Source organism: Dasypus novemcinctus, chromosome 1 (assembly GCF_030445035.2).
Source record: "Dasypus novemcinctus isolate mDasNov1 chromosome 1, mDasNov1.1.hap2, whole genome shotgun sequence".
Lineage (NCBI taxonomy): Eukaryota > Metazoa > Chordata > Mammalia > Cingulata > Dasypodidae > Dasypus > Dasypus novemcinctus.
In genome coordinates this window covers 12,433,465-12,459,948 of record NC_080673.1, presented here as the reverse complement: position 1 = coordinate 12,459,948, position 26,484 = coordinate 12,433,465, and the positions used below count along the sequence as shown (strand labels likewise).

General features: G+C 41.0%; 1 protein-coding gene across 1 annotated transcript in view; it reads right to left on the bottom strand.

Moving 5' to 3' along the window:
- Positions 1 to 24,183, bottom strand: part of VEGFC (vascular endothelial growth factor C) — a 119,662-nt gene extending 95,479 nt beyond the window's left edge. The window contains exon 1 of the mRNA XM_004464961.5: positions 23,940 to 24,183. Coding sequence (XP_004465018.1) covers positions 23,940 to 24,101 — 162 coding nt within the window. The 5' untranslated portion in view covers positions 24,102 to 24,183. The remainder of the gene's footprint in view (positions 1 to 23,939) is intronic.
- Between the last annotated feature and the right edge of the window lie 2,301 nt (positions 24,184 to 26,484).

The following is a 26,484-nucleotide window of genomic DNA, read 5'->3' as shown; positions in this document are numbered from 1 at the left end:
TCCTTATTTTTGAATTGCTTTAAATAATACAATAAGAATTAGATGTAATCATTCCTACAGATTTTTCAGGTCTCAATTTCTATAGTCAATAAGTGAAAAAAAAAAAAGGCAGAATAAATTTATCAATTAAAAATTCAATTAATCTTTACTAATTTGCCAAAGTTCATATCTTACTAATCATAGTATACAAAATAATCCCATGAATATTCAAAATAAATATTATTTTTTTCAAATTACTATACTGAGCTGAACGGACCCATGCTGTTTGCCTTAAATAATGTAACCTATAATCCTGTGGCTTTTAAACCTTAATGCCACTTCTTAGAGCTTGTCTAGGTTATGTGCATGTTATTCTTTTCCTTATAATGCTAAGAAAATTAGTTATGTAAAATGATTTTACGTATTTCAACTCAAAAATTTTATACAGTTCAGATGTATTTTTAAAGAATAAAAACACTGCATGGGCTTTGTAATGGCTTTTCCTTCAGCCTAGATAACTAGTTATTATTTTGTGCTAACGTCTAAGAACTTGTCTATATTTTGTCCCACAGAAAATTACCAATTATTGTATATATGTAACTTTTAAATGTATAAAACATGTTACATCTAGGATCTGATGATTGCTTTCTTCATGTTTTATGCAATACCTTAAAACACTGGGCACACAGCAGACAATATCTACCTGCTAAATAAATTAAAAGATGTTATAAAGTGACAGATATGTATGAGAGTTACTCTTGGTATATGTATCTAACTGATAATCTGAATGTGCCTAAAAATATAGTTTTCTAGCTGGTTCCTGAAATAATTAAATCCTGAAATAGTTCTTTATATCTAAGAACTTGATGTATTTTCTGTTTATAGTGCAAAATCAAATAGGTTTTATTTTGCCCACAAGTATACTCATCAAAATATTGAACTTCAATCAAAATAAGGCATAAATGGACAATGTGATTTTACTTGCTGATCATCTTGTGGCAAACTCAGTTTTCTCATGATAGACATCTTCTGCTGAGTTTTGATGATTGTAACATGGTATGGTGGAAGTTCTAAAGAATTTCTATTGCTATTCTTTCATAACTATAATTGGAAGCAAGAAAGAGAATTCAACAGAAATGCCAAAATTAAAGAAAAAACATATTTAGGAGAGATGCAAAAAAGTAAATCAGCCCTCTTCTAGAAGAGAACACTACTGGAAGGAAAACTTTTACTTTAGGTGCCCTAAACAAGAGAAAATGTATATATTCTTTCTCCAGCAACCAGAGCCCTGCAATCCCAAACTGTACAACACTAATCCATTTATTATAATCAAATGTTGAATCAATAGGAATTACTTAATTAAATAATTTTGGCTAAATTATCTGAAAGCAAGTGGTTCTGCTGAACAACTGAACACTTATAAGGATTGTTGTAAACTATATTTACTTCATTTTTTAAAGATCTATTTATTTATTTATTTTTATTTCTCTCTCCTTCCCGTCCCCTGCCCCCAACCCCCGCCTTGTCTGCTCTGTGTCCATTTGCTGTGTTCTTCTTTGTTCACTTGCATTCTTGTCAGAAGCACCAGGAATCTGTGTCTCTTTTTGTTGCATCACCTTGCTGCATCAGCTCTCCGTGTGGGGGGTGCCACTCCCGGGCAGGCTGCGCTTTTTCCGCACTGGGCGGCTCTCCTTATGGGGCGCACTCCTTGCACGTGGGGCTCCCATACGTGGGGGACACCCCTGCGTGGCACAGCACTCCTTGCGCGCATCAGCACTGCACGTGGGCCAGCTCCACACAGGTCAGGAGGCCCTGGGTTTGAACCTTGGACCTCCCATGTGGTAGAGGCAGACACTCTTATCAGTTGAGCCAAATCCACTTTCCTATATTTGCTTCTTAATTATCATTTTCAATAAATAGAAGTCAAATGTTAGTAACTGAACATGATGCAGATGCAATATAACCATTCTTCAGCCCCCTGCTGCAAAACATTTGCTCTGACCCACACCTTCCGTGTAAGCATAGAAACTAAATTTCTCAATTTTCTGAGTATGTCTCATGTCCAAATATTCTTTCTTTCTGTCCTTGTAAACTCTACAGATATTCCCTCAAAATTACCAATTTCAAATTGTATCAGTGGAATGAATCAGGTTGACAAAATTTTAATAAATTCATGCATGCCGGCAAAAACTGGAGTGCTATCTGATACTTCACCTGAACCCTCCCAAAAACAAAAAGTGCAGAGTAGGAAAAATTTCTGGTTCCTCACTAATTACGCATACAATACACATATAGAATGAACTACTAAATTTGTGGAGGCAGTGTAGGTACTATGTTTTTTCATGCCATGAAGCCAGTTAACATTTACATTAAAATAGAAGCCACCCCAGCAGAAAAGCAACTTATGCATCAAAATAGTGGGAAGATGTACAATTAGAGGTAAAAAAAATTCAACAGAGGCTGGTGGAAGCTGATTGTCCAAACAAATCTAAGTTCAAGTTTAGATTTCCTCTAAGAAAATATGGCCTCAAAATAAATGTTTAAGTTCTTTGTAGGATGACAACATTTATATATCATAATACATGGTGGTATAAACAATGATTAATTCCTGGCAGTGGAAGACATAATTACTTTGTAATGATGGAAAAGTTGTCTGAAGTGCATTTAAAAGTACTGAAAGGCAAAACAGTATACTATAGTAAAAGATGGTGTTAGGGGTTGACTTGTGTCTTCCCCCACATCAAGCTTAAATCCTAACCCCCGTTCCATGCACGGAACCTTATTTGGAAATAGGGTCTTGCAGCTGGAATTAGTTAAACGGAGGTCAAACTGGATTAGGGTGGGCCTTAATCCAACACGGCTGGTGTCCTTATGAGAAGAGGCGCTTTGGACCCAGACCCAGGCAGACGCAGAGGAGAAGGCCACGTGAAGAGAGCAGCAGATGCAGCCACAAGCCAGCCGACCCCAAGGACTGCCGGCAAACAGCAGCTAGAAGAGGCAGGGAGGGGGTCTCCCCCACAGACTTCAGGGGGAGCACCGTCTTGCTGACACCTCGATTTCAGACTTCTCGCCTCCAGAACCAGAAGACGAGAAGTGTTGCAGTTAGTGGTGTTTTGTTAGGCCAGCCCTAGGAAACTAACACAAGAGAAGGAAGGAGCACTAGGTGATTGATACAGTTTGCAGAGTTGTCTGAAATACTGGTTTAGAAAATAGTGTCACCATAGCTATGATCCCCCAGGAGCACGTCATCAGGTGGGATTTGCGCTGAGGTGACACAGTGATCTCTATGTTAAGGGTCTTTTTCACATCAAGGCGGAACATGACTCTGGAATTACTGCACGTTCCCCCTCCATCGGTGGGGCCAGAAAGAATAAAAGGGCTCCTTAATTAATTAAAATAATACCTTAAGATCAGAAAGCCACAAACTGTTCTAAAACAGATGGAACTTAAATATAAACAGAGAATAATGTTCCAATATACTACTGGAAAAATCATGCTGCTTCAGAGATTTGTATACGAGTAGAGTTGAATAAAACCAATGGTAATACACATTGAAACCTATATTCAATTGTTTAAAATACCATGGTGACATTTTATAAAAGAATGAAAGGTTTTAAATATATACATATTTAACAGGAACTCATTACATTTCAGATGAATGACAACTAAGGTATCTATTTTACAGAGGTATTTTCAAAAGGTATCTATTAAATCTCACTTGTAACACATGGACTAATTTTTTAATACTTAAGTGCAACCCACAGGGCACATGGGAGAACATATAGGTCAAATGAATATACACAAATTTAATTTTCACACATAAACCTCTTAATTTGTAAATTTCAATTTTTAAAAGGAAAGTCAAATTTACATTAGTCAGAGTCAGTCCTGGGAGATGGAAGTCCAGGCCCAGTCCCTAGAGGAGGAGAGCTCTGTTAGGTAAATCAGGTATGTCTGCTCTCCTCCCTCCCACCACAACACGCGTATTTTAGAGAAGTGTAACAAAGTTAAAAGCAACATCAAGAGGGACAATCAGCAAGATGGTAACACAGTGAGGAGCGCCCATGGTCAGCTCATCCTACGTCCTACAGGGAAGTTAATAGTCACTCAGAGCTATCGGGACTATCTAAAGCACCTGTTGGGGGGCTCCAGGAGAACGGAAGAGCATCCTGCAACATCCTTGAAAGAATGGAAAGAGGAGACAGCCCATCTGCAGGGAAGATTCATGAGTAGAGCGCTCCACATCACAGAGGCTGGTGCCCATCCTCCACTGGAAGCACAAGCTGCTTTGGAAGCTAGTCCATGGCTGGATTGGAAGCTCCACTTTCCAAAAATGGGGGAGAAAGAGACAGCTGAGCACCAACTTCAGCTACTGCTTAGTAAATTCCATGGACCAAAGTAAAACCTTAAGAACAGCTAAACTTTGAACCTGTCCAAGTCGAAAAGAGGCTGGTGGTCCCCATTTTGACTCTACCCACGACACAAGGAATAAAGAGAGAAACTGCACCGAGAATTAATACATCTAGTAAGCCAGATGCCAAAACACCAACAAAACATTACAATTCACATCAAGAAACAGGAAGATATGGCACCGTTAAAGAAACAAGATAAGCCTCCAGACGACATAAGATAAACTCCAGTTGAGACAGCTAATCATTGAGGTTCAAACAAACCTCCTTAATAAATTCAGTGAGATGGTGAAAGAGATTAAGGATATTAAGAAGACATCAGATGAGCATGAAGAAGAATTCAAAAGCATACACAGAAAAACAGAAGATATTATGGGAATGAAATATATGATAAATGAAATTTAAAACTACATAGAAATCATATAACAGCAGATTTGATGAGGCAGAAGAGAGGACTGGGAGCTTAAAGAAGTGGCATCCTAAAGCAAACATGCAAAAGAACAGATGAAGAAAAGAATGGAAAAAATTGAACAAGGTATCAGTGACCTAAATGACAGCAAGAGATGTGCAAACATACGTGTTATGGAGGTCCCAGATGGAGAAAAGAAGGGAAAAGGAGCAGCAGGAATATTTGAAGAAACAGTAGTAGAAAATTTCCTGACCCTATTGAAGGACATAGATATGCATTTCCAAGTAGCACAATGTATTCCCATCCAAATAAATCCAAATGGGCCAACTTCGAAACACATACTAATCAGAACATCAAACGCCAAAGACAATGAGAGAATTCCGAGAGCAGCAAGAGAAAGCAAGGATATCCAATAAAATTAAGTGCCGATTTCTCAACAGAAACCATGGAAACAAGAAGACTGTAGTAGGATATATTTAAGATTCTGCAAGAAAAAAACTTCCAGTCAAGGATCTTATATCTAGCAAGACTGTCTTTCAAAAATAAAGGTGACATTAGAACATTCACAGATAAATAGAAACAGAGTTTGAAACCAAGAGACTGGCTTTGCAGGAAACGCTAAAGGGTGTGCTATGGAGAAAAGACAGGAGACAGAGGCTTGGAAGAGAGTGTAGAAATGAAAATTATATCAGTAAAAGTAACTAAAAGTCTCAAAAGAGTGGTGAAAATAAAATGTCAGATAAAACCCAGAGGTCAAAATGGGTGAAACGAAAACTGCTTTTTTACAGTAATAACTTTGAATGTTAATGGCTAAACTTCCCCAATCAAAAGACACAGACTGGCAGAATGGATAAGAAAATATGAGCCACCTATATGCTATCTGCAAGAGACTCACCCTAGACCAAAGGCTACCAATAGATTGAAACTGAAAGGCTGGAAAAAGATATTCCATGCATTCAGTAACAACAACAACAAAAAATCCAGAGAAGTTATACTTACATCAGGTGAAAGAGACTTTAAAAGACAGTGATAATGTGCACTCTGAAGAGAAAGTCAGGGGGAAAAAATTCCATATACAATAGCAACTAAAAGAATCAAATATTTAAGAATAAACTTAACCAATTATGTAAAGCACTTTTTTTTCAGAAAACTATAATGCACCATTAAAAGAAATTTAAAAAATACTTAAATAATTGAAAGAATATTCCATTCTTATGGATTGGAAGACTAAATATCATTAACATGCCAATTCTACCCAACCTGACATACAGATTCAATGTGATCCTCGTAAAAATTTCACCAGCATTTTAAAAATAAACGGAAATCACAATTATAAAACTTATTTGGAAGGGTAAAAGGTCCCGAATAACCAGAAACATCTTAAAAAGGAAAAGCCAAGTTGGAGGACTCTCACTTACAGAGTTTAAATCATATCACCTAGCTACAGTCATAAAAACAGCATGGAACTGGCATAAAGACAGACCAATGGAACTGAACTGATGGTTCAGAAATAGGCCCTCACATCTATGGTCAAGTGATTTTTGACAAGCCTGTTAAACCCACCCAGTTCGGGCAGAACAGTCCATTCAACAAATGGTCCTGGGAGAACGAGATATCCATAGCAAAAGGAAGAAAGAGGATCCCTCTCTCCATCTTATACAAAAACTAACTCAAAACGGATTTTAAAAAACTAAATATAAAAGAACCATAAAGCTTCTAGAAAAAAAATGTAGTAAAATATCTTCAAGACCTGGTGGTAATAGAATCTTTTTTTTTTTAAATAGTTGAAAAGCATTTTATTTTTTTCACTTTAATTTTTTAAAAGAAATTCAATTACATAAATGTTACAGAGACTATATGGGGGATTCCTATATGTGTCACTCCACACACCTCCCACATTTTCCCACATTAGCAACATTTTTCATAGTGTGGTACATTCACTGCAAATGATATACACGTTTTAGAGCATTGCCACTAAGCACGGATTATAGTTTACATTGTAGTTTACACTCTCTCCCATTTGACTCTGTTGGTTATGGTCAGATATATAATCGCCTGTCTCTGTCATTGTAATGTCATTCAGGATGCTTCCCAAGTTCCAAAAATGCCACCCTATTACACCTGTTTTTCCCTCTCTCTAACCCCAGAACATCCATGGGTCACTTCCTCCATGATAAAGGTATATCTTCCATTGCTAAAATCACAATAAATCTACAGTAGAATGTTAGTAAGTTCATTTTAGCCCATAGTTCGTTTCACAATCCTTGCGAACTCTGGGATGGTGATGCCCACTCCACTATTAACTGAGGGGTCTTCTATCCCATGCATCCAATGGTTGGGACTCTCTCGCTTGCAGCTGCAGGCACTCTTGGTTCACTGTTATGTTGTTTGTCCTTCATCTCCTCCCCATTAGTTGTTCTGGGTGAGTCCATTGAACTGGAGGGTAGGTGTTGCAGCTCCATTGAGATTCAGGGCTCAGTTGGCCCATGGACAGCCCAAAGATTTAAGTCCAAAGACTAACTCCAATACTAATTATAGGTTCAAATAGAAGGACAGAAGAGTCATGCATAAGGAAACCACTGCTGAGTCTGTCACACTGGGGAGCATAAATAACAGATTAGGACCCACTGCCAAGGGGCCAAATTCCTGAGCTATCTGCCCTGACTACACTGTCTGGATGTCTCCATATCCCTGAGGAGCTTCACTATTTGGGTCAGTATCTACTTTGGCTGTCAATGAGATCCTGTTGAGATGTGTGTAAGTGCTACCTCTGGGATGGCCTCCCAACTCACTTTGAAGTCTCTTAGTCATACAAACACATTTGTCTTTAGCTTTTCTCCCTTTTGGTCAAGGACTTTTGATAGTAGATTCTAAAAGGAGATAAAAGGAGGACTGAGATGGACTACTGACATTTGATGTATGTAAAAGTTTTAATTAACTTTACTGTAAAAGTGTGTAAATGTAAAGAGTTGATGGTAACACATTATAGTAACAGCTGGTTTATAAATGGGAACATGGCTGAAAGGGTAATCTAGGGATGTACATGTCAACTTAAGGAAAGCTAGAGAATAATCTAGAGACTGAATAACACAGTGAACCCTGAGGTGGATGAAAATTGTGGTTGACAGTACAAATGAGAGAATGTCTTTTGTGAGCTAGAGCAGATGTACGTCACTATTGTTGGGTGGTGAGCATGTGGAAAAGCATGGGAAAACTACAACTGGAGTGACCTTTGGGCTGTGGTTAACAGCAATACTGTAATACGCATGCATCTATGCCAAAGATGTACTGTGTTGATGATGGGGGAACGTGGAAATAGTATGCCAGATGTATGCTATGGACCATGGTTAGTGCTAACATCTGATGATATTATCTCAAAATCTGTAACAAATGTTCCACAACAGTGTGGTGTGTTGATAGAGGGCTGTTGTATGGGAATTCTGCACATGTGCATGATTGTTTTGTAAGTTCACAACTTCTGCAATAAACGTATATTAAAAAAATAATCGGGTGGGTTGGGGGAAAAATATACCCAATATACGATATGGATTATAGTTAGTAGTAAGATTTTGATGATATTCTTCTATAATTTGTAACAGATGTCTCACAACATTGCAAGGTGTTGGTGATGGGTTGATGTATGGGACCCTGTATGATGTTATGCATGTTTGCTTTGTAAGGTCACAACTTCTACTATACACTTATTGTTTATGTATGTTTATGGATGAGTGATATACTTCAATAAATTTTTAAAAATTTTAATCAATATCAAGAGCAACATTAATACAAAGATGGTACAGAAGGGCAAAATTCAAATCTCAGTGTTTTCCGCAAAATGAAGCTTGAGGGCTGGCAGTCACACTAAATATGCCTTAAGTTGAAGTCTGTAGAAGGACCTACATTGCCAAACAAACACGGCACAAGAAAGTGACACTGACATTAGATTATTTTTATATTGAATTCACTAAATTATACGTCACTGTAGGCTATATTATAGTAATATAATACCTATGTTATGCTCATATAGTCATGAGACAAAGGTACACTTTCCTAAAGTAAAACAAGAGTTGATCTTGAATCAGGCCTCACTTCTACCAATGTTGAGGAGAAAAAAACAATTATCTTTTTTCACTACAGTTTATGATGTAATGTTTACTTATTTTGTATCTCTAAAGCAGCCTCAAATGACCAGTTTTAATCATAATGGTCATGACTCACAATAATTTTGTCCTTGATAAAATGCTAATTTGGCATGGACACCAAAACTAAAAGAAATACTCCGTACTCAGAACAAACAAGGAATCACTATCATTCCAATACTAAAATCTGGCTCTGATTAAAAAAAAGAAAAAGCATAGTTTGTTTTTCAGGAAAGTCATAAATGTCATGACCCACAAGCAAACATGAATCTAAATAAGTGTTCCATTTTTCAAAGGATAAACTTAGAAGAGGACTTTAAAAAGGATAAAGTAATTAAATCTGCAGAGCAGACACAAACAAAAAGAAAGAATTAAAACTATTCCATGTAGGCAATGAAACTGTAATGAAGTAAACCATAGGGTTTAAAACAGTCCATCCCAAGGAACTCTGAGTGGGACTAAGAATCCATTTTACAGATTATAGGAACTCAATCATAGGATTCATGGCACAGGGTGGTAACTCCAGCAAAAAGAAAATCAAGACCGTTTCTTGAAGATTTTACTCTGATTTAATTTGCCAAATATATTCAGTCTTTATAGGGGATGAGGGCATGATTTAAACATAAACAAAAGAGAACGTGTACTATCTTCTCAGTGAAAGGTTATAAGGTCTTTACCAACATCTTTTTAAGAACAGTAATGACTTTTGTCATTTTGGATAAAGGCATTAAAACTTTTGAATGCTAGTTGTGGCTGAGGAGGAAATAAGTAAATAGCTTTTCATATTCCAAGAACATAGAGTCAGTCAGTAGGTCCCAGGCAGGAAGAGTGGCACACACTTCAAATATGCCTCAATCTCCCCAAAGAAGCACAGTGTCAAAGCTGGTTCATCCTTTTACCTTATTTTAACAAGGAAGGAGCAAAAGCACTATCAAATTTCATGAAAATTTCCTTTCCATGTAGAGTAATAGTAAATATGTTATTTTAAATCTGTTTCTGGCAAAAAAAAAAAAGCACAACACATTTAAAAGAAAAAGAAATTGGTAAGAGAATGGAAAAAAATCACTGTGGAGAAAATTACATCAAAATTTAAATGCGAATGCTGTAACTGGGGAAATATGACCACAATTAAATAAAAGCCTTCCTTTTATATAATTACATACAGTTCTAATCCTGAGCTAAGAATATGAAAAACACTTTTTCAAAGATCATACCGGTATCTGCAAATTGATTTGCCCAGATAATGGAGCACTATCTAATTCTTTATTAATTTACATATTAACTGAGTGTCTCTTTAGTGTTCTGCCCTTTGTTCCAGATTTGGTGAGAAAAAAATGTTTTCTGTTTAGAAATACGGTATCTAATCATCAAAAGTTCCTAAAATAGTCCAACTGACATGTGTACTGGAATTCTAAGGAAGTGAATGTTTTCAAGATGTTACTATATATATATATTTTTTAATGTTGTAAGCTCCTCAGGAGCTGGAAACTGTGTCACCATTTGTGAATATCCTCTTCTGGTCTGCTCATGAACCTCCGACCCTCCCCTCACACACAAGACCCTGCAATCCACAGTGTTGACTGGCCGCTGGCAAACTGGACAATGGGACTACTAAACAAAATCAACTACTATGAGTAAATTAGGACCCCTTAGTAAACCAGAGTTACCCTGGGAAGAGGAAAGCATATACTCCATTATTCATCTAAATGATAGCACAGACAGGAGACTTTCCTGGATGCCCTTTGCAAACAGGGCTCCGAGGGAAAGGTGCAAGCATAGGTTTTAAACATATTTTCAAAAGTCTAACTCTAGCCTGTAAAATTCTATCATTACATTATCATCGTATTTTTATTCAGTGAAAAGTGTATTTTAATCTTTTAGAAATTCTGCAATGATTTCACTGTAAATTCAGAATGCATATCTGTATTTCTTTTTTGTCAGCTAAAATAAATACTTGAGACATTTACACAATACAGTAGCAAAATTAACTTGGCTCAGGAATAAACATTTAAACTTGCTTTGTATCTATTCAGAGTGAGTTCATATGAAATTACACGGCATTATAAAATTCCTTGTGTGTACCAGCCTTTCACTCAAATGACCTGGGCATGGAGCACTTAGGGGATAACCACCATCGCCTGTTCCCTGGCTTTGTGGTCCGTGACTGGGGCCATCACCCTCCAGGACACACACAAACCCAGACACCCAGGAGGGGTGGAGACATAGTATTAGCAGAACTGCAAAACACAGATACACTGAGTAACTAAATATCCGGGATTCCCCAAACGGTCTCAATATCAAACATCAATAGTACCACCTGTTTCCAGATTTTGGAAATCAAGAAACATCTCAGTAAGATTTTATTTTAAAGTACATAAAAAATTAGTTGGAAGGTGTTAGAGAATCACTATGAAGAGCATCATGACTACTTCATATGTCTATGAACACAGTTCTTACATCTTGCCTATGGTACTTTTCTGATCATGAAGCCTACCTATTAAACAAGAATCTACAAATTACACTTATTATGTGCCAGTCATGATATTAAGGGATTCATATATACACACACATATATATATAAACTCTATAGTTCTTAGCACATCCTTATGAGTTTAGTATTAAATATATTCTTTTATTATTATATATAAGGAAGAACAGAGAAGTTAAGTAATTTGCCCAAGATCAGGTAGTAAGTGGCATAGCCAAGATATGTACCAGAGTCTATGCTCTTATCCTCTACCTCCAATATCTCTACTGAAGCAAAGTGAAATGACTGAAGCAAACAGAAATATTGACATTGTATGTTAGGCACTGCCACAGAAAGTTTAAAGCAAAGCGCCTAGCTTCGGCAATCAGGACAAAGCTAACTTTGATTCCAGCAGTCACCATTTATGCATGCATACTTGATTACTGCATATAAGGTGGAGAAGAATGGTACTTCAGGAACCAAGTTAAAGGAAAATAAATTACCAAATAAATGGCTCTGATCTACCCCAAAATATTCATTTGCTCTCTGCCTGACCAAACAAGAACAATGCTTGACTGATGCCAATGAGAAGACTCCCTTTTAAACTTGAAAATATTGTTGCTTAAACGAGGCTGTGTATCTAAATATTTTCTCTTTCAGTATGTCCCATTTTCCAGGAGGCGTCCTCTGACCTTGAGTAAATTTTTCAACACTTTAAAAAAATTTTTATAAGAGCAACTAAAAGTAATTCTATTTATCTGATAGATCATCTTTTCTCCCTTTGGTCTTTCTGTTAACGGGAATACTTTAAAGCATATTTTAAAATAAAGAATTACTAGGATACCTTAGGGTTATCTGATTTTTAAAAATTTCAATTTGACCCACAAATAAGTGTATAAACCATGGAGAATCTAGTTCTATATACCTCTGATTATTTTTATGTTCCTTTCCAATAGATTCTATATACCTCTGATTATTTTTATGTTCCTTTCCAGTAGATTATACGAAAATATGTAGCCAGGCAAGAAAGAATCCAGAAGTCCTGGTAGGCAAATTGAAGAATCCTTAAGAAATGAATGTGTGTGTGTGTGTATGAGTGTGTATCTAAGCACGACCACTGTTTACATTGCTTGCTCTGTTTAGATTCTAAGTCATAACAGCAAAGATGCCTGTTATTAATATGTTTTATAATGTATCCAGATAGCACAGCGATGGGTGCTTATGAAAAATCAAAAGTAGTCATCACTAACATCATGAAATCAGGAGTATATAGTAGAATTCAATACCATATATGGGTGACGAACATATTGAGAAGAGCACTGTCACTGCCGGACACTTTAGGAAACCCGGGCTCCTCTGAAGCTTTGGACCACTTGATAGTCTACTTTAAATACTTCGGCACAATGATATAAGACTGAGCTTCTCAGAACACCACTTTTAGCATAGGATTTAAGAATCTCTGTGGCTCCTGTTGCTTTAGATTCAAACTCTGGTTTCTCACATTTCCTACAAATATCACCCTTAAAGCTCTTGGCTCTTTTTTTTTAAACAAAAACAAATGGCTGGACTCAGATGTGACTTTTCTACACATGCCTCTTCTGTCATGTTTACTGAAACTGTGGTTGGCACTAGGGATGGTCCATACTCAGGAGACTTGAATCTCTGGACTGCCCATGTGCCAGCTGGGCTCTGAGCCTCAGCAGAGTGGTGACTCCTACTCTCTGGTTCGTTGGTCTTACCCAGGTCAGCTAACAGGGAGATGAAGATGGTCAACCACCACACCAAGGAATCAAGAGTGCCTACAATTGCAAGCAGAAGAATTGTATCCATCATCCATGTGGAATCTAAGCCCCTCTTGATCTAGATGTGGAGAGGACATCACCATCCCAGGGTCCACAGAATGGAGAAATAAAATATGGATTAGAGTGGACTTACTGATATTCTACTATAAAACTATCATGACCAGTAATAGTAGAAATTTTAGCATTGAGGTGGAGAAAGTGGCCACAGTAGTTGCTGAGGGCAGGGAGAGGGTAGAAGAGATGTGATATGGGGGCAATTTTGAGATTTTGAGTCGTCCTTAATGATATTGCAGGGTCAGATGCTGGACTTTATATATCCTGCCATAACCCACTGAATGCACTGGGGGAGAGTATGAACTACAGGGTAAACTATTATCTGTGTAGAGCAGCAGTGCCCCAAAATGTGTTCACTGAGTACGATGAGTGTGCCGCAATGATGAGGGAGGTTGTTCGTGTGGGAGGAGTGGGCTGAAGGGGTGGGGGGTATACAGGAACCTCTTATATCTTTTAGTGTAACATTTTTTTTGATGTATATATCTTCAAAAAAATACAATGTACATAAGTGATATGGTGGGGGTGGGAGTGGGTTATATGGGAAACTTATGTTTCTCGTTTTTTTATGTTTTTTAATACAATATTCCTTGTGATCTATTAACTTTAATTAAAAAAATTTTAAAAATGCTATGCAAACACACATATCCTAATAAAAAGTTGTATCATAAAAAAACAAAAACAATTGGATTAAGATGTAGTCTCATACCATACAATCCATCTAGAGTGTACATCCAGTGGCTTTGATATAATCATGGAGTTGTGCATTCATCACCACAATCAATTTTAGAGCATTTACATTTGCTCTGACTCGTAAGCAAACAGGTCTTGTCCCTAACAACCACCCCTGACCATTACTATCTCTGGACTTTACTCTCATTCTCCCATGTCAGAAATATCCCTATAGCCCCTATTTCTGTAACTAGCACCTATTCCTTTTCCACAGTTCAGCTGACATCATGCCACCAGTTCCACTTTTAGCCATTCAATCCCCAGAAGCCTGTCCAACAAATGGTAGAAAACTATGAGACTCTTCTGCAAAATTGCATATATTGTCTCGATGTACAGTTTAACTCAGTACTTGTATTTTAACAAGTAAATTTCTTGTTTCATAAAAAGACTTTAAGACGTATTTAACAGGATTCTCCAGAAAACAGAACCAACAGGATACACACACCCATACACACACACACTCATATATATATATATATTATAGGAATTGACTCATGCAACCAGGCGGCAAGTCTGGATTTCTGTAGGGAAGGCTGAAAGCTGCAAACTCCAATAAAGGTAAAGTGGAGTTTCCCAGGGAAAGCTGGATGGCTGAAGTAGAGGCAGAAATTCTTCTTTCTGGCTTCTGAAATCCTCAGTTCTGGACTTTAAGACCTTCACCTGATTGGATCAGGAGATGCACTTGACCATTGACACAATCACCTACTCACAGATAAAAATACATCTAGAAAATACCCTCACAGTAACCATCAGGCCAGTGCTTGCTTGACCTAACAACTGGACACCACATGCCAGCTAAGCTGACAGCAATGATTTAGTCCACTTTTTTTTACATCACTAGCTGCTCTGTAATTTCCTGCTTAGAACTAAAGCTACCTCAGAATGTTCATAGCAATAGCAAGGAAGGTGCTGAATCAATGCTAAGGATCGGTTAACGGGGTATTGTCAGGGAGTATGGGACTTTCTCTTTGGACTAATGAAAATGTTCTGAAATGGACTGAGCTGATGACAGCACGTCTCTGATGACACTGAGAGCCACTGCGTGTACACTTTGGACAGCTTGGGCAAGGCAGGGGACAGAGAACACAGGAAACCCCGTGGTGAAGGATGGACTGTGGTCAACAGTACAAATACGAGGCTGTTTTCTCATGAACTATAACAGACATACAACACCAAAACATTGTGTTAATACGAGGATGGTTTGTGGGAAAAGTACTCCAAATACAAACTATGGACTATAGCTAGCAGTAATAGTAGGTCAATGTTTTCATTATTTGTAACAAATATGTTATAACAACGTAAGGTTTTGGTGGTGGGGGCAATGTATGGGAACCTCGTATGGTATGCATGATTGTTTTGTTAACTCACAACTTCTCTAATAAAAAAGAAAGGTCGCTAAAAGGAACTAATTAAAATACTCCTGAATTGAAGTAGATTTAAATATGAAAAATTGGATGAAAAGGTACATAAGCGTGGCGGTAATGTGTGAGTTAGAGGTGTCCATGGACTCCCTTTTGAGTTCCTCAGTTTCTTCCCTTTCCTTCCATGCAGCCCCTATGGGGGTAAAGCTATCAAGGAAGGCCTTTTGAAGACAACAGCTCAGCAATCTCTCACCTTACACGCTGGCATCACACGCGTTTCAGATCTCAGGGGTTTGTGAAATGTGGTGCATATACACTTTGATATTTAACCACCACCCCCAGCAGGATCTATGGTGGTTACTTATAATAAATACGCTACTATTTCTTCAGTGAAATGTAGCAATAGTCTTAACTAAAGAGGATAAAGCCTCATGTCAGATTAGATTGGGTCATAGCACCAAACAGTTTACAAAAATGAGCTTTTGGATTTCAGATTTGCAGAAAATGGATTGCTAATCCCTCTAACACTTGATAACCACTAGGACACTCTCAATACAAGGAAGCCATAAGAATCTACCACTGAAAGGTATTTTAAGGAATCTATTTGACTGATTCTAAGACAGATGTCCAATAAAGCCAACTAAATACACACACTCTCTGCTCTCTAGCAATTAAACTATAAACTCTGCAACTATAAACTCTATAAATTAAATGAGGACAGGAATGTCCTAAACAATTTATATGACTAAAATTACACTAAATTTTAGAATTTCATTATAACTCAAATGCAGTAGTATCTCTCACTATTTACATTTCTGTGCTGAAGCTGTTGTGAAAAATCAATGACACCTTAATTCACAATTCATACAATTCCCAAGTAATAAACATAAGTTTTGCAATAAAATGTAGGTCTGTAGTGTACAGACAGAATTCATACTTACCAGGGGTGATGAAACTAATGAAAAATAAAACACTATGTGCTGGGAAGTCAGAGGAGGTATAATGCCTTTGTCAACCACAGTTTTTTCTTTCCAAATCCACTTATTTGTGATAGGTTATTTGGCCACAATCTTTCACTGAATTTACATTAGTGCAACTTAGAAAAATCTTCAACTAAGAAGGAATTCTTCTCAGGCACTCAGTTAAGCAGTCATTCTCCAGAGTAATGGACTAAGCCATTTATGATCTGTCTTTTTTTTTCCTTTTAAAGATTTATTTATTTATTTAATTTCCCCCCACCCCCACCCCGTTGTCTGTTCTCTATGTCTATTTGCTGCATCTTGTTTCTTTGTCCGCTTCTGTTGTCTCAGCGGCACGGGAAGTGTGGGTGGCGCCATTCCTGGGCAGGCTTCACTTTCTTTCGTGCTGGGTGGCTCTCCTTACGGGGCGCACTCCTTGTGCTTGGGGCTCCCCTACGCGGGGGACACCCCTGCGTGGCAGGGCACTCCTTGCGCGCATCAGCACTGTGCATGGGCCAGCTACACACGGGCCAAGGAGGCCCGGGGTTTGAACCGCGGACCTCCCATGTGGTAGATGGACGCCCTAACCACTGGGCCAAGTCCGTTTCCCTATTATCTGTCTTTAATCAAAGGGGCACCATATGGTAAAGCCTGGAAGAAAGTCTACTTCAGTTTGTCCCACTGATGGGAGTTAGAACCTAACTAATAATGAAACTAATAATGAAAACAAGGTGTCCTTTATGGTAAAGGAGTAATTCTCTCTGTCTTCTCACATGTTGCCACACTTCTCTAAAATATATACCATAAAAGTTAAAAAAAAAGAAGCCATATTTCTACTCCTGGTTACACCATTTGAGTCAGGTTCCTAATCTTTGGTGAAATAAAATAACATCCATTTCATAGGGGACTAATGAAGAACAAAACAAAATTAACTTCAAAACTCTTAGCAAAGTGAAAAAAGCATGTAAGTACACAGTACATTGCAGATGTAACCGAGTGACTATTTAAACTCCTCTTCTCAATGTATGGTATCAAGAGAGTGAACTGAATTTGTGAAGACACCAGCTGCCGAAGGTGCCAAGCAGTGCTGGAGGGAGGAAAACCCTCATTCTTCTCACACCAGCTCCCATGGCCCCAAAAGAGCTAGGAAACAGTTCCCCAGGTTGGATCTCTGGCAATAATAAGGAGGTCAAGACTTCTTTCTCAAGAGGTTGGAAGGATGGAAGGACCAAAAGAAATCTCCCCAACTTAAGTCCCCTTATCAAATCAACATAGAAGGAAAGTGTTATGGAATGAATTGCGTCCCCCAAAAAGGTATGTTGAAGTCCCAGCCTCCAATATCTAGGAATGTGACCTTATTTGGAAATGGGGTTATTTTAGATGGAATGAGTTAAGTTAAAATGAGGTCAGGGAAGTGGATGTGGCTCTAGCACTTGGGTCCCCGCCTTTCACACGGGAGGTCCCAAGTACAGTTCCCGGTGCCTCCTAAAGAAGAACAGCAAGACTGCAAGATGGCACAATGGGCTGGCATGGCCTGCTGACACAACAAGATGACACAACAAAAAGTCACAAAAGAGGAAACACAATGAGAGACACAAAAAGCAGGGAGCAGAGGTGGCTCAAGCGATCGGGTGCATCTCTCCCACATGGGTGGTCCCGGGTTCAGTTCCCAGTGCCTCCTAAAGAGAAGATGAGCAGACACAGAGAGCACACAGTGAATGGACACAGAGGGCAGACAGTGAGCACAAACAATGATGCGGGGGGGGGGGGGGGTGCGGGGATAAGTATATAAATCTTAAAAAAGGAAAGTGGTCCCCATAATCCAATATTACCAGTGTCCTTATAAGAAAGGAAAAGGAGAAACACAGAACTTGGGGGACAGCCATGTGAAGAGGGAGGAGCAGAGTCTACCAGCCAAGGAATGCCCAGGATTTGCTGGCAAACACCAGAAGCTAGCAGAGGCAAGGAAAGATTCTCCCCAATGGATTTCAGACTTCTAGCCTTCAGAACTGTGAGACAATAAATTTCCGTTCTTTAAAACATCCAGTTGTGGTACTTTGTTACCACAGATATCCAATTTGTGGCAGCTCTAGGAAAATAATTCAGACAGGAATAGAGACTCACTAGTCTTAAAGACATGCCACTGCTATAAATAACCAACTATTTCTTGCAAAGCACTTTTGATGATAGTTGTTTCGTGAACAAATGGCTACCAATCAGGTGTTCCCAGTTGAGAAGAAAGGGCACACAGAAGCAGGAACCCAAAGGAAAGCTGAATTGAGGTTTTCTGTTCAAGGCCAAATATCCCAGTCAGAGTTGAGTAGGAAATCTCTTCTAAGGTGACGAAAGACTTAGTCACATACCCCAAGGAATACTGTAAACATAAAATCTGTAGACTTGCCATTAAAGAGGGCAAGGATCCAGCCCTTCAGTTAGACAATCTTCTGTACAACTAAGAAAGATGCTCTTAGAAAGTCCAACCCTGACCTTCCCACAAAAACGGATCCAGGGTGAGGAAAAGAGATGAAGAGAGTTCAAGAGCTTCCATTTCACAAATACTTCACATTTGCCTAATCCTGAGCCTCCTTTCCTAAAAACTGACGGTAGGCTGCCAAGAGGTATGGGTATCTGAAGTACATCAAAGAGCTGTCTTGAGTACTGTAATTTGAAACACGGAGAAAGTTCCAAGTAAATGACTAAATATTTCAGTTACATTTATGGCCAATTTTACCTGAATAAAATTCATCATTTTTAATGGAGTGTAATAGGATATACAAACTTTTCATTTCCCCCTAAGGATTGCAGTAATCTTGTCCAGTGCTCAAATACTTACATATATGAAACAGTTTAAGTCCTATTGACCCTAGGCTATTAATTACCTTTAATGGGACATAAGTTTTTACAGCTTGCCTTGTATATCTTGCTTCTTCAAAGATGTACTAAGTCTAGTAAAGTCTTAAGTGATCTATGGAATAGATCATCCATCATCCATCCATGAAAACTAGTCTCTTCTCTGAAATGCCCTAACCCTAACACTGGGGCCAGCATTTTCCTATGATTAAACCATTGGTACCAGGGGTAATTTCTCCCACTCCCCTCTCTTTGCATTAATAGGTCACCAGGTCTAGCTGGCCTTCCTCTCTAGCAGCTCTTTCTTCTGTTCCCTCTGCCACAACTCTGCTCTGACTATTCACCACTTCCCATGTAAGCTTCATAGATCACGCAACTCACGTCCTTCACACTCTAAATATATAGCAGAAGTGATTTCAATAGTCTTCCTACAACCCTGCTGCCCACGTCACTCAGCTGCTCAGAAACCATGACTCACAACACGAAGCCTAAACTCTTTACACGGCCTCAGGCCTCGTACAGTGTGACCCCTCTTATCTCTCCAAACTTACTCTTACCTAAGAGTCTTTCTTCACTGTGACCCAACATAAACCCTTAGCTCCAGCCAAACAGTTCTGTTTGCCTTCTCACCTGCTCATCCCACTCAAGACACTAAGTGGGCTCCGGCCTCCAAGCCCATTGCCTCGAGCACTGATCTGCTGACACTCAGACTGTCTGGGCCAAATGATGACTCTCTCACCCAAATGTGAGGAGCAGACAGTACTTTGGTAACCTTTGATTACAGGCATGTGATATCTGGCAGGATTAGTCAGCTCTTTGCTCATATGCCTTTATTTTTCCCACTTGAGTTGTAGGCTCCCTGGAGAAGAAAAATAGCTTATGTTCTTCAAGATGCCAATGGCCAAAATGAGGACCTCACAAACTCAACAATTATATAATGAAGATGATGATAAAACCAATAAAGACAATGATAAATCATTGCTGTACAACATAAAAAAATAGTAAAAAAAAAAAACCCTAGGGGACCTGATGTGGCTAAAGCAGTTGAGCACCCACCACCCACATGGGAGGTCCAGGGTTCAGTTCCCGGTGCCTCCTAAGGAGACAAACAAACAATGAGCAGACAACGAGTAGACAACAGGCAAAAACAGTGAGCAGACAACAAGCCAACAGCGAACAGACAACGAGCAAAAACAAACCAGCTGGGAACAGATATGGCTAAAGCAGTTGAGCATCCACCACCCACATGGGAGGTCCAGGGTTCAGTTCCTGGTGCCTCCTAAGGAGACAAACAAACAATGAGCAGACAACGAGCAGACATCAGGCAAAAACAATGAGCAGACAACAAGCAACAGTGAACAGACAATGAGCAAAAACAAACCAGCTGGGAACGGACAGGGCTAAAGCAGTTGAGCATCCACCACCCACATGGGACATCCTGGGTTCAGTTCCTAGTGCCTCCTAAAGAAAAAAACAGACAACAAGCAAAAACAAAAAACAAAAACAGCCAGCAGACAATGAGCAAAAACAACAAGCAAACTCCCCATCTCAGGGGGAAAAAAAACCAGGGGGAAAAGAGAATCCTGATACAGTTGGTACAAACCTTATATTTCGTGAAACACTGCCAGTGATTAAGTCAAGAGAATAAACAAAACATACAGCAAATAGAAAAGTACACAGAATTATAAATGATGGGGAAAGAAAATTTGGCATGTTGTAAACTAGTTGCCATTATTAGAAAATGGTTTGTGGTAGCCACCATAAACCATACGTACTTTCACTATACAAATTAAAAATAACTATTTTTTGTTAATAATGTTAGTATTAATCTAATCTACTTCTTTCGCTTTTAAACTGTAAAATTAGGCTATTTACAACTATTTATGTAAAACAGAAAGATAAATTATATATTTATTTAATACTATTTGATCTTGTTGGTTATTCACTTACTTGATGCAAGACCGTAAATTGTTAAGCCTTTTTATGTTGTTGAGTTCCATCTTTGACAGTCTGCATCTGAGCATATGTAAGATATGCCCTCCTTGCATTTATTCATCTCAAAATATATAAGGAAATGTATATTTGTACTTTCAGGCCAACACACTTCTTGGAATAACAAGTTCCACAACTCTGTCTCACAATATAAAGTAGTTCTTCCTGTCTTTTTTTAAAATCATAAGCCAACTTTTCTTTTTCTTAAAACCAAACCCCTCAATTCCACAAGTGAGCTTTACCTAACTTTATATTAGCAAATGATTGGATTTAGCGATATGCTGTTTTTTCCAGGTTTTGCAGTTTTCTTGACTTTGATGAGTATTTTAAATATTTCCCTACTTTCCCTGCATGTCTAGTTAATTTTAATTATATAATAGGCAAGACTCCTGCCTGCCTTACTTTACTGACATTCACTTGTTTGCACTGACATGTATCAGGGAGGCATTTTAGAGTTTTCCAGTCAGGCTTACAGTCACGAATAATTAAAAAGAGGAATACAACAAATGCAAATAATTTGAGGGAGAAAGAGATCTTGTTTCCATTTGTAATTTCACCTCCAGTTTTTGCATGGCTTTGGGGTTGAGGTGAAGAAATTGGATGCCTAACTTGGTTTATAACCTGTGAGCTGTTTTGTAGTTTAAACTATTTTTCAGAACACTTCCTAGGAGTAAATTACCAAAAGCATTCACTTATTTTGTATATTATGTATATTTAGAATCTTCTAATTACCTTTTTTATGCTTCCTACAAGAATAACCGGCCCTTCCTCCACAATTTCCCTGTAGAGCTTAAATCTAAATGCAGATCTTGTGTAAGCCACTAGGTAGAGACATCGAGTCTTTACACTTGGGCAGTTTCGCTGAAGGAACTAATGACACATGTCCTGTCAAGACTATTGACGCACCCGCCAGCGCAGCAATAATGCACTGCCTTGTGGTCTGTGGAACTCAAAAAGTTAAAAGAGTGTTTCAGCAAATGGAAAACAGCCCATGTCACATATGGAACGTCGACCCATCTTCACTGTACAGAATACAAAAGATGGTTAAGCATGATAAGCAACATTTGAAAACAAAAACGTACACACATTTTAATGGCATTGGTAATAACATCACCAATAAAGAAACTTTTGAAAATTAAAAATAAATTAACTTTATCCTCCACCCCCGCACCCATCCATAACACTCCCAGGCATGCACACATACACACACGTGGGGGCTGCCGACATATTCATTCAAGACACCCCAACAGTAGCTGATTGTCATACAGACCCTTGGCTTATCAGGAAATACTTCTTATTTCCCACGTCACACTTTCTTATTGTAAACCAAAGTAAGTTATCCTAGGCAATAGAGAGGCGTCGCCTTTCTAAGTCACACTTCCAATAATTTGACTTTGCAGAAACAGAAAGCACTCAAAGCACTCAAATTACAGGAAGTGTCAGTGGGTCCACTGCTACATTTTTGCAGTTTAGGACAAGAAAAACATTCTATCTACTGTAGAGGTAAGTATTGGCACTGAAGAATACTTTGTGAATCACAGAAGGCGCTCTATTTTGCAACTCAATATATATCCTTTTTACTCAAAACATATTTTCCTTGACCCCCCCCCATACTGAATTACAAATTCTGAAATTTTAATTTGTTTCCAAAATTTAAATAGAGAGCTAGTTTGCTGGATTTTAAAAGTCCGTTTTCTCAATCTTAAAAGTGTATTTCAAAATAGAACTGGGCGAGGAATGAAAATTATCTACATTCAGTATATGTTCATCGGTAAGTCAACTAAAAGTTGGGGATAACGCACCGCAGACACTTCTCCGCTTGCCTTCAGTTGAAACAAGCCGCTACAGGGTAGTTCCAGAAAAGCACACTCAAGTATAACTGCCCTGGGACTTCCCAGGTAAAGTCGATGTCAAATATAAAACTTTTTCAGGAGTCCAAGAACTCTGTCAGTTCTGAACTTTTTAGGTACATAAATAACTTTCAGAAGAAGAAGTGAGGAGGCAGATATACTAGAACTACCTTTTGAAAATCCGAATGCCTCCAAAGTAGCAACACTTGAAGGCAAGGGAATAATAGAGGTCAACACCCTCATTTTTTAAAGTTTTTTTTTTTTCAGTATTTCACAACCAGATTTCAGAAGTGCGGTGCAGGAGGCTGAACGCAGTCTTGATGGATGCTGATCTAACTGATAACCACCTCCGCTTGCATCTCAAGTTTGGCTAACTTCCCCAAAGGAACACTAAGCCCGAAAGCTCGGTTTCCAAATTCCTTCACACTTCTTTCAAAATCGTACCCACTAGGGATCTGCGTAACGTAAACACTCCAGGGAAAGAAGCCGCGGGGGACGGGAACTCCTTGCCCCTTGCCCCGGGCTCCCCCAGATCTGCTGGGGCTGGAGCACTTTCGGGCCAGGGTGAGCTCGGGCTCGCCGGAGCCGCGTGGACTGCGCAGGGGTCGGGACCCCCCTGCCCCGCTGCAGCGGTGGAGACCACTCTGCAATGCCCTGAGGTCGCTGTCACCGGGCGCCGCTCAGGGCGCTTCCCTGGTCTTAATTTGCTCTTTTCTACTCTCCCCCCAGGCACACCTTTCTAAGGACAACTTTTTCCAAGGCAGTGTAGTTCTTCCAGCTGAGTTCCTCGGGATTCAACCTCCACGAGGTTAAACTGGTACCAGCACTTTCCCCTGAGCGGGTTCCCGGGTCCCAAGGCACCCAAACCTCGCCATCCCCCTCCTCAGCCCTGCCCGAGCCCCCAAGGGGGGGGGGGGGGGGCGCGAACCGCACACCTACCTCGGCCTCGCCCGCAGCCAGCTCCGCGTCCGGCTCCGCGTCGGGGAAGCCGAGTCCCGAGTGGAAAGCGGCGGCGGCGGCGGGGAGCGCTGGGCGCGGACCCGGGAGCAGCGCAGCGACGGCCAGGGAACACGCCAGAGAGAAAAAGGCCCGCAAGTGCATGGTGGAAGGAGCGGGCGGTGGGGAGGCCGGGCCGCGGGTGCGGGCAGCGCGGGCCGGGCGCGCCCCTGCGAGGCTGCGGGCCCCTCCTCGCGCCCTCCCCAGGGCCACTCCCGGCGCGGCGCGCGGGGCGAGCGGGAGGCGGCGGGAGCGGCTCCGCGGCTCCGCGTTCCCCACTGGGCCGGCCGCTGTCGCGGGCAAGGGCGCGGGGGTCGGGTAGAAGACTCACAGGAAACCGGACATCCGAGCGCCCCTCGTGCGGGGCCGGCGAGGTGCGGCGCGGGCGCGGGGGCCGCCTCCTCGGGGCGCGTGTTTGGTCGGGCTTTTTGGAAGTGGCGAGGTGGGGGGGGAGCCAGAGCACCCCGCGATCTTCAGCCCCGCGCGCAACCCGCCGGGGCCCTCCTCCCCCTCCTCCCTCCCCTGCTCCGCGGGGAGATCAGCCGGGCCGCGGGCGCGGGCGGGGGGCGGGCGGCGGGGCGCCGGGCGGCGGCGGCGAGGCCCGCGAGCTCCGGGGCGCGGGAGCCGGCTGTGCGCGCGGGGCCGAGCGGCGGCGGGCGCAGGGGCAGGGCATGGCTGCTGCGCCCTCTGCCTGCGCTTATGTGAGAGAAAGCGGCGAGGGAGGGCGCGTGCCGAGCCCCGGCTGCCCTCCCCGCGCCCTCGCCCTCGCCCTCGCGAGCGCTCGCCCCCGAGCGCCCCACGCCCCTCCTGCTCCCCAGCGGCCCCACCTCCTCCCCCTCCCCTCTCACCTTTCCCCTCTCCCTCTCCCCTCTCACCCTCCCCTCTCCCCTTTCCCCCCTCCCCTCTCCCGCTTACCCTCTCCCCTCTCCCCTCTCCTCTACCACCGCTCCCCTCTCCCTTCCCCTCTCCACCGCTCCCCACCGCTCCCCTCCGCTCCTCGGAACCCGCGGCCGGAGCCGCAGGGGCTGTGCCGGGGTCGGCCGTCTGCGGGGTTGGCTTTAGAGGCGACGCGACCAAGCTTGGAAAAGTTGGAGTGGGAAGAAAAGTCGGTGTATTGGGGGAGCGGGGGCCGACCCTGGGTCCTCGGCAAACCTGAGCGCTCCTGTCCCGGTCCCGGCTCGCCTGGCCCTTGGCGCCCCGCTCTCGATTTGGAAATGGCCCCAGAGTTCTACAGGTTCCCAGGGAAAGGCGGAGATCCCGCGGGGACCTTGGAAGGGAGCCGCGATCCCCTCTTCCTTTTCTTCTGCGTAACTTAGTGTTGTGCCGCGAAGCAAGAACTAGAAGATTGCTCAGAATGAGTGCGGGCTGTTGGGATGGATGCTAACCATTCTTTGGGAATCAAATTTCTGGCAGATGGGGAAAGAGGCCAGAAGCTTAAGGGAAAATAAAGAGATGCAGGCTCAGTTTCTCCTTCCTCTCGAGGCCATAAGAAGTTGAATTTAAACTTGAAAGAGGTGATAGAGAGACATGTGCTAAACATATTGTAGGAAGTGGCATCTACGGAAAAGCCACTGCCTTTCCACCGGGGACTCCGTTATGGTGCTTGTTCCACTGGCTGCCTCCCTCTTTGGGGTAGAAGGGTGAGTTGCCAGGGGCCAAACTAAAGGGTTTCAACTGTGTGCAAAGCAGGAAAACCTGACTCACTTTTACTCCCAGATTAACTTTTGCTGAGGATATAGGTCCACAGAATCTTAAACGGAGAAGACACTTTCTTATCTGATTTAATTTCCTAGAAGACCTGCAACTCCTCCTCATTCATCATTTCCTTGAAGGTTTAAATCCGTCCAGAGACAGGGAACTCTGCTCTACATAGCTGCCTATTCCCTTTTTTGGCGACTGACATGGCTGAAAAGTGTTTCCTTCATGGACTCATTGCTATGACTTCTGGAGCTTTACACAGTAAATCTAAACTTGTTTGCATATGTGAGTTCTTCAGATATTTTGAAAACATCTGTCATGTGCTCCTTATGCAAGCTCCCCTTCCAGCTAAAGATCCCTGTTCTTTTTTCATATGACAGATCCAAATTCCTCATCAACCATAATCTAAAGTTTCCATGTTCTTCATAAAGTATACTGCTCAGAACATGACTCAATACTCAGTATTCCTACAAGCATGCAGATAACAGACACCGTGCATTGGTTGGTGCAGCCTCACACGCAGCTTATTTTCTGGCCGCCAAATCAGTGTTGACTCACAGGACAACTAAATTCTCCAAGAATTCTTTTCATGAGTACTGCTCTTTAGTCAAGTCTACACTACCATGAATTTGTGGAGTTGGTTTACTGTGCCCAAGATAGGAGCTTTTTAATTTTTTAAAACTTTATTTTGACTTTAAAAAAATGAAACAACAGACAAAAGGCAGCTCAACAAATTATGGAAGCATCACTTCAAAAAGTTGATTGAGTTTATTTTGCTGAATTTTACTCT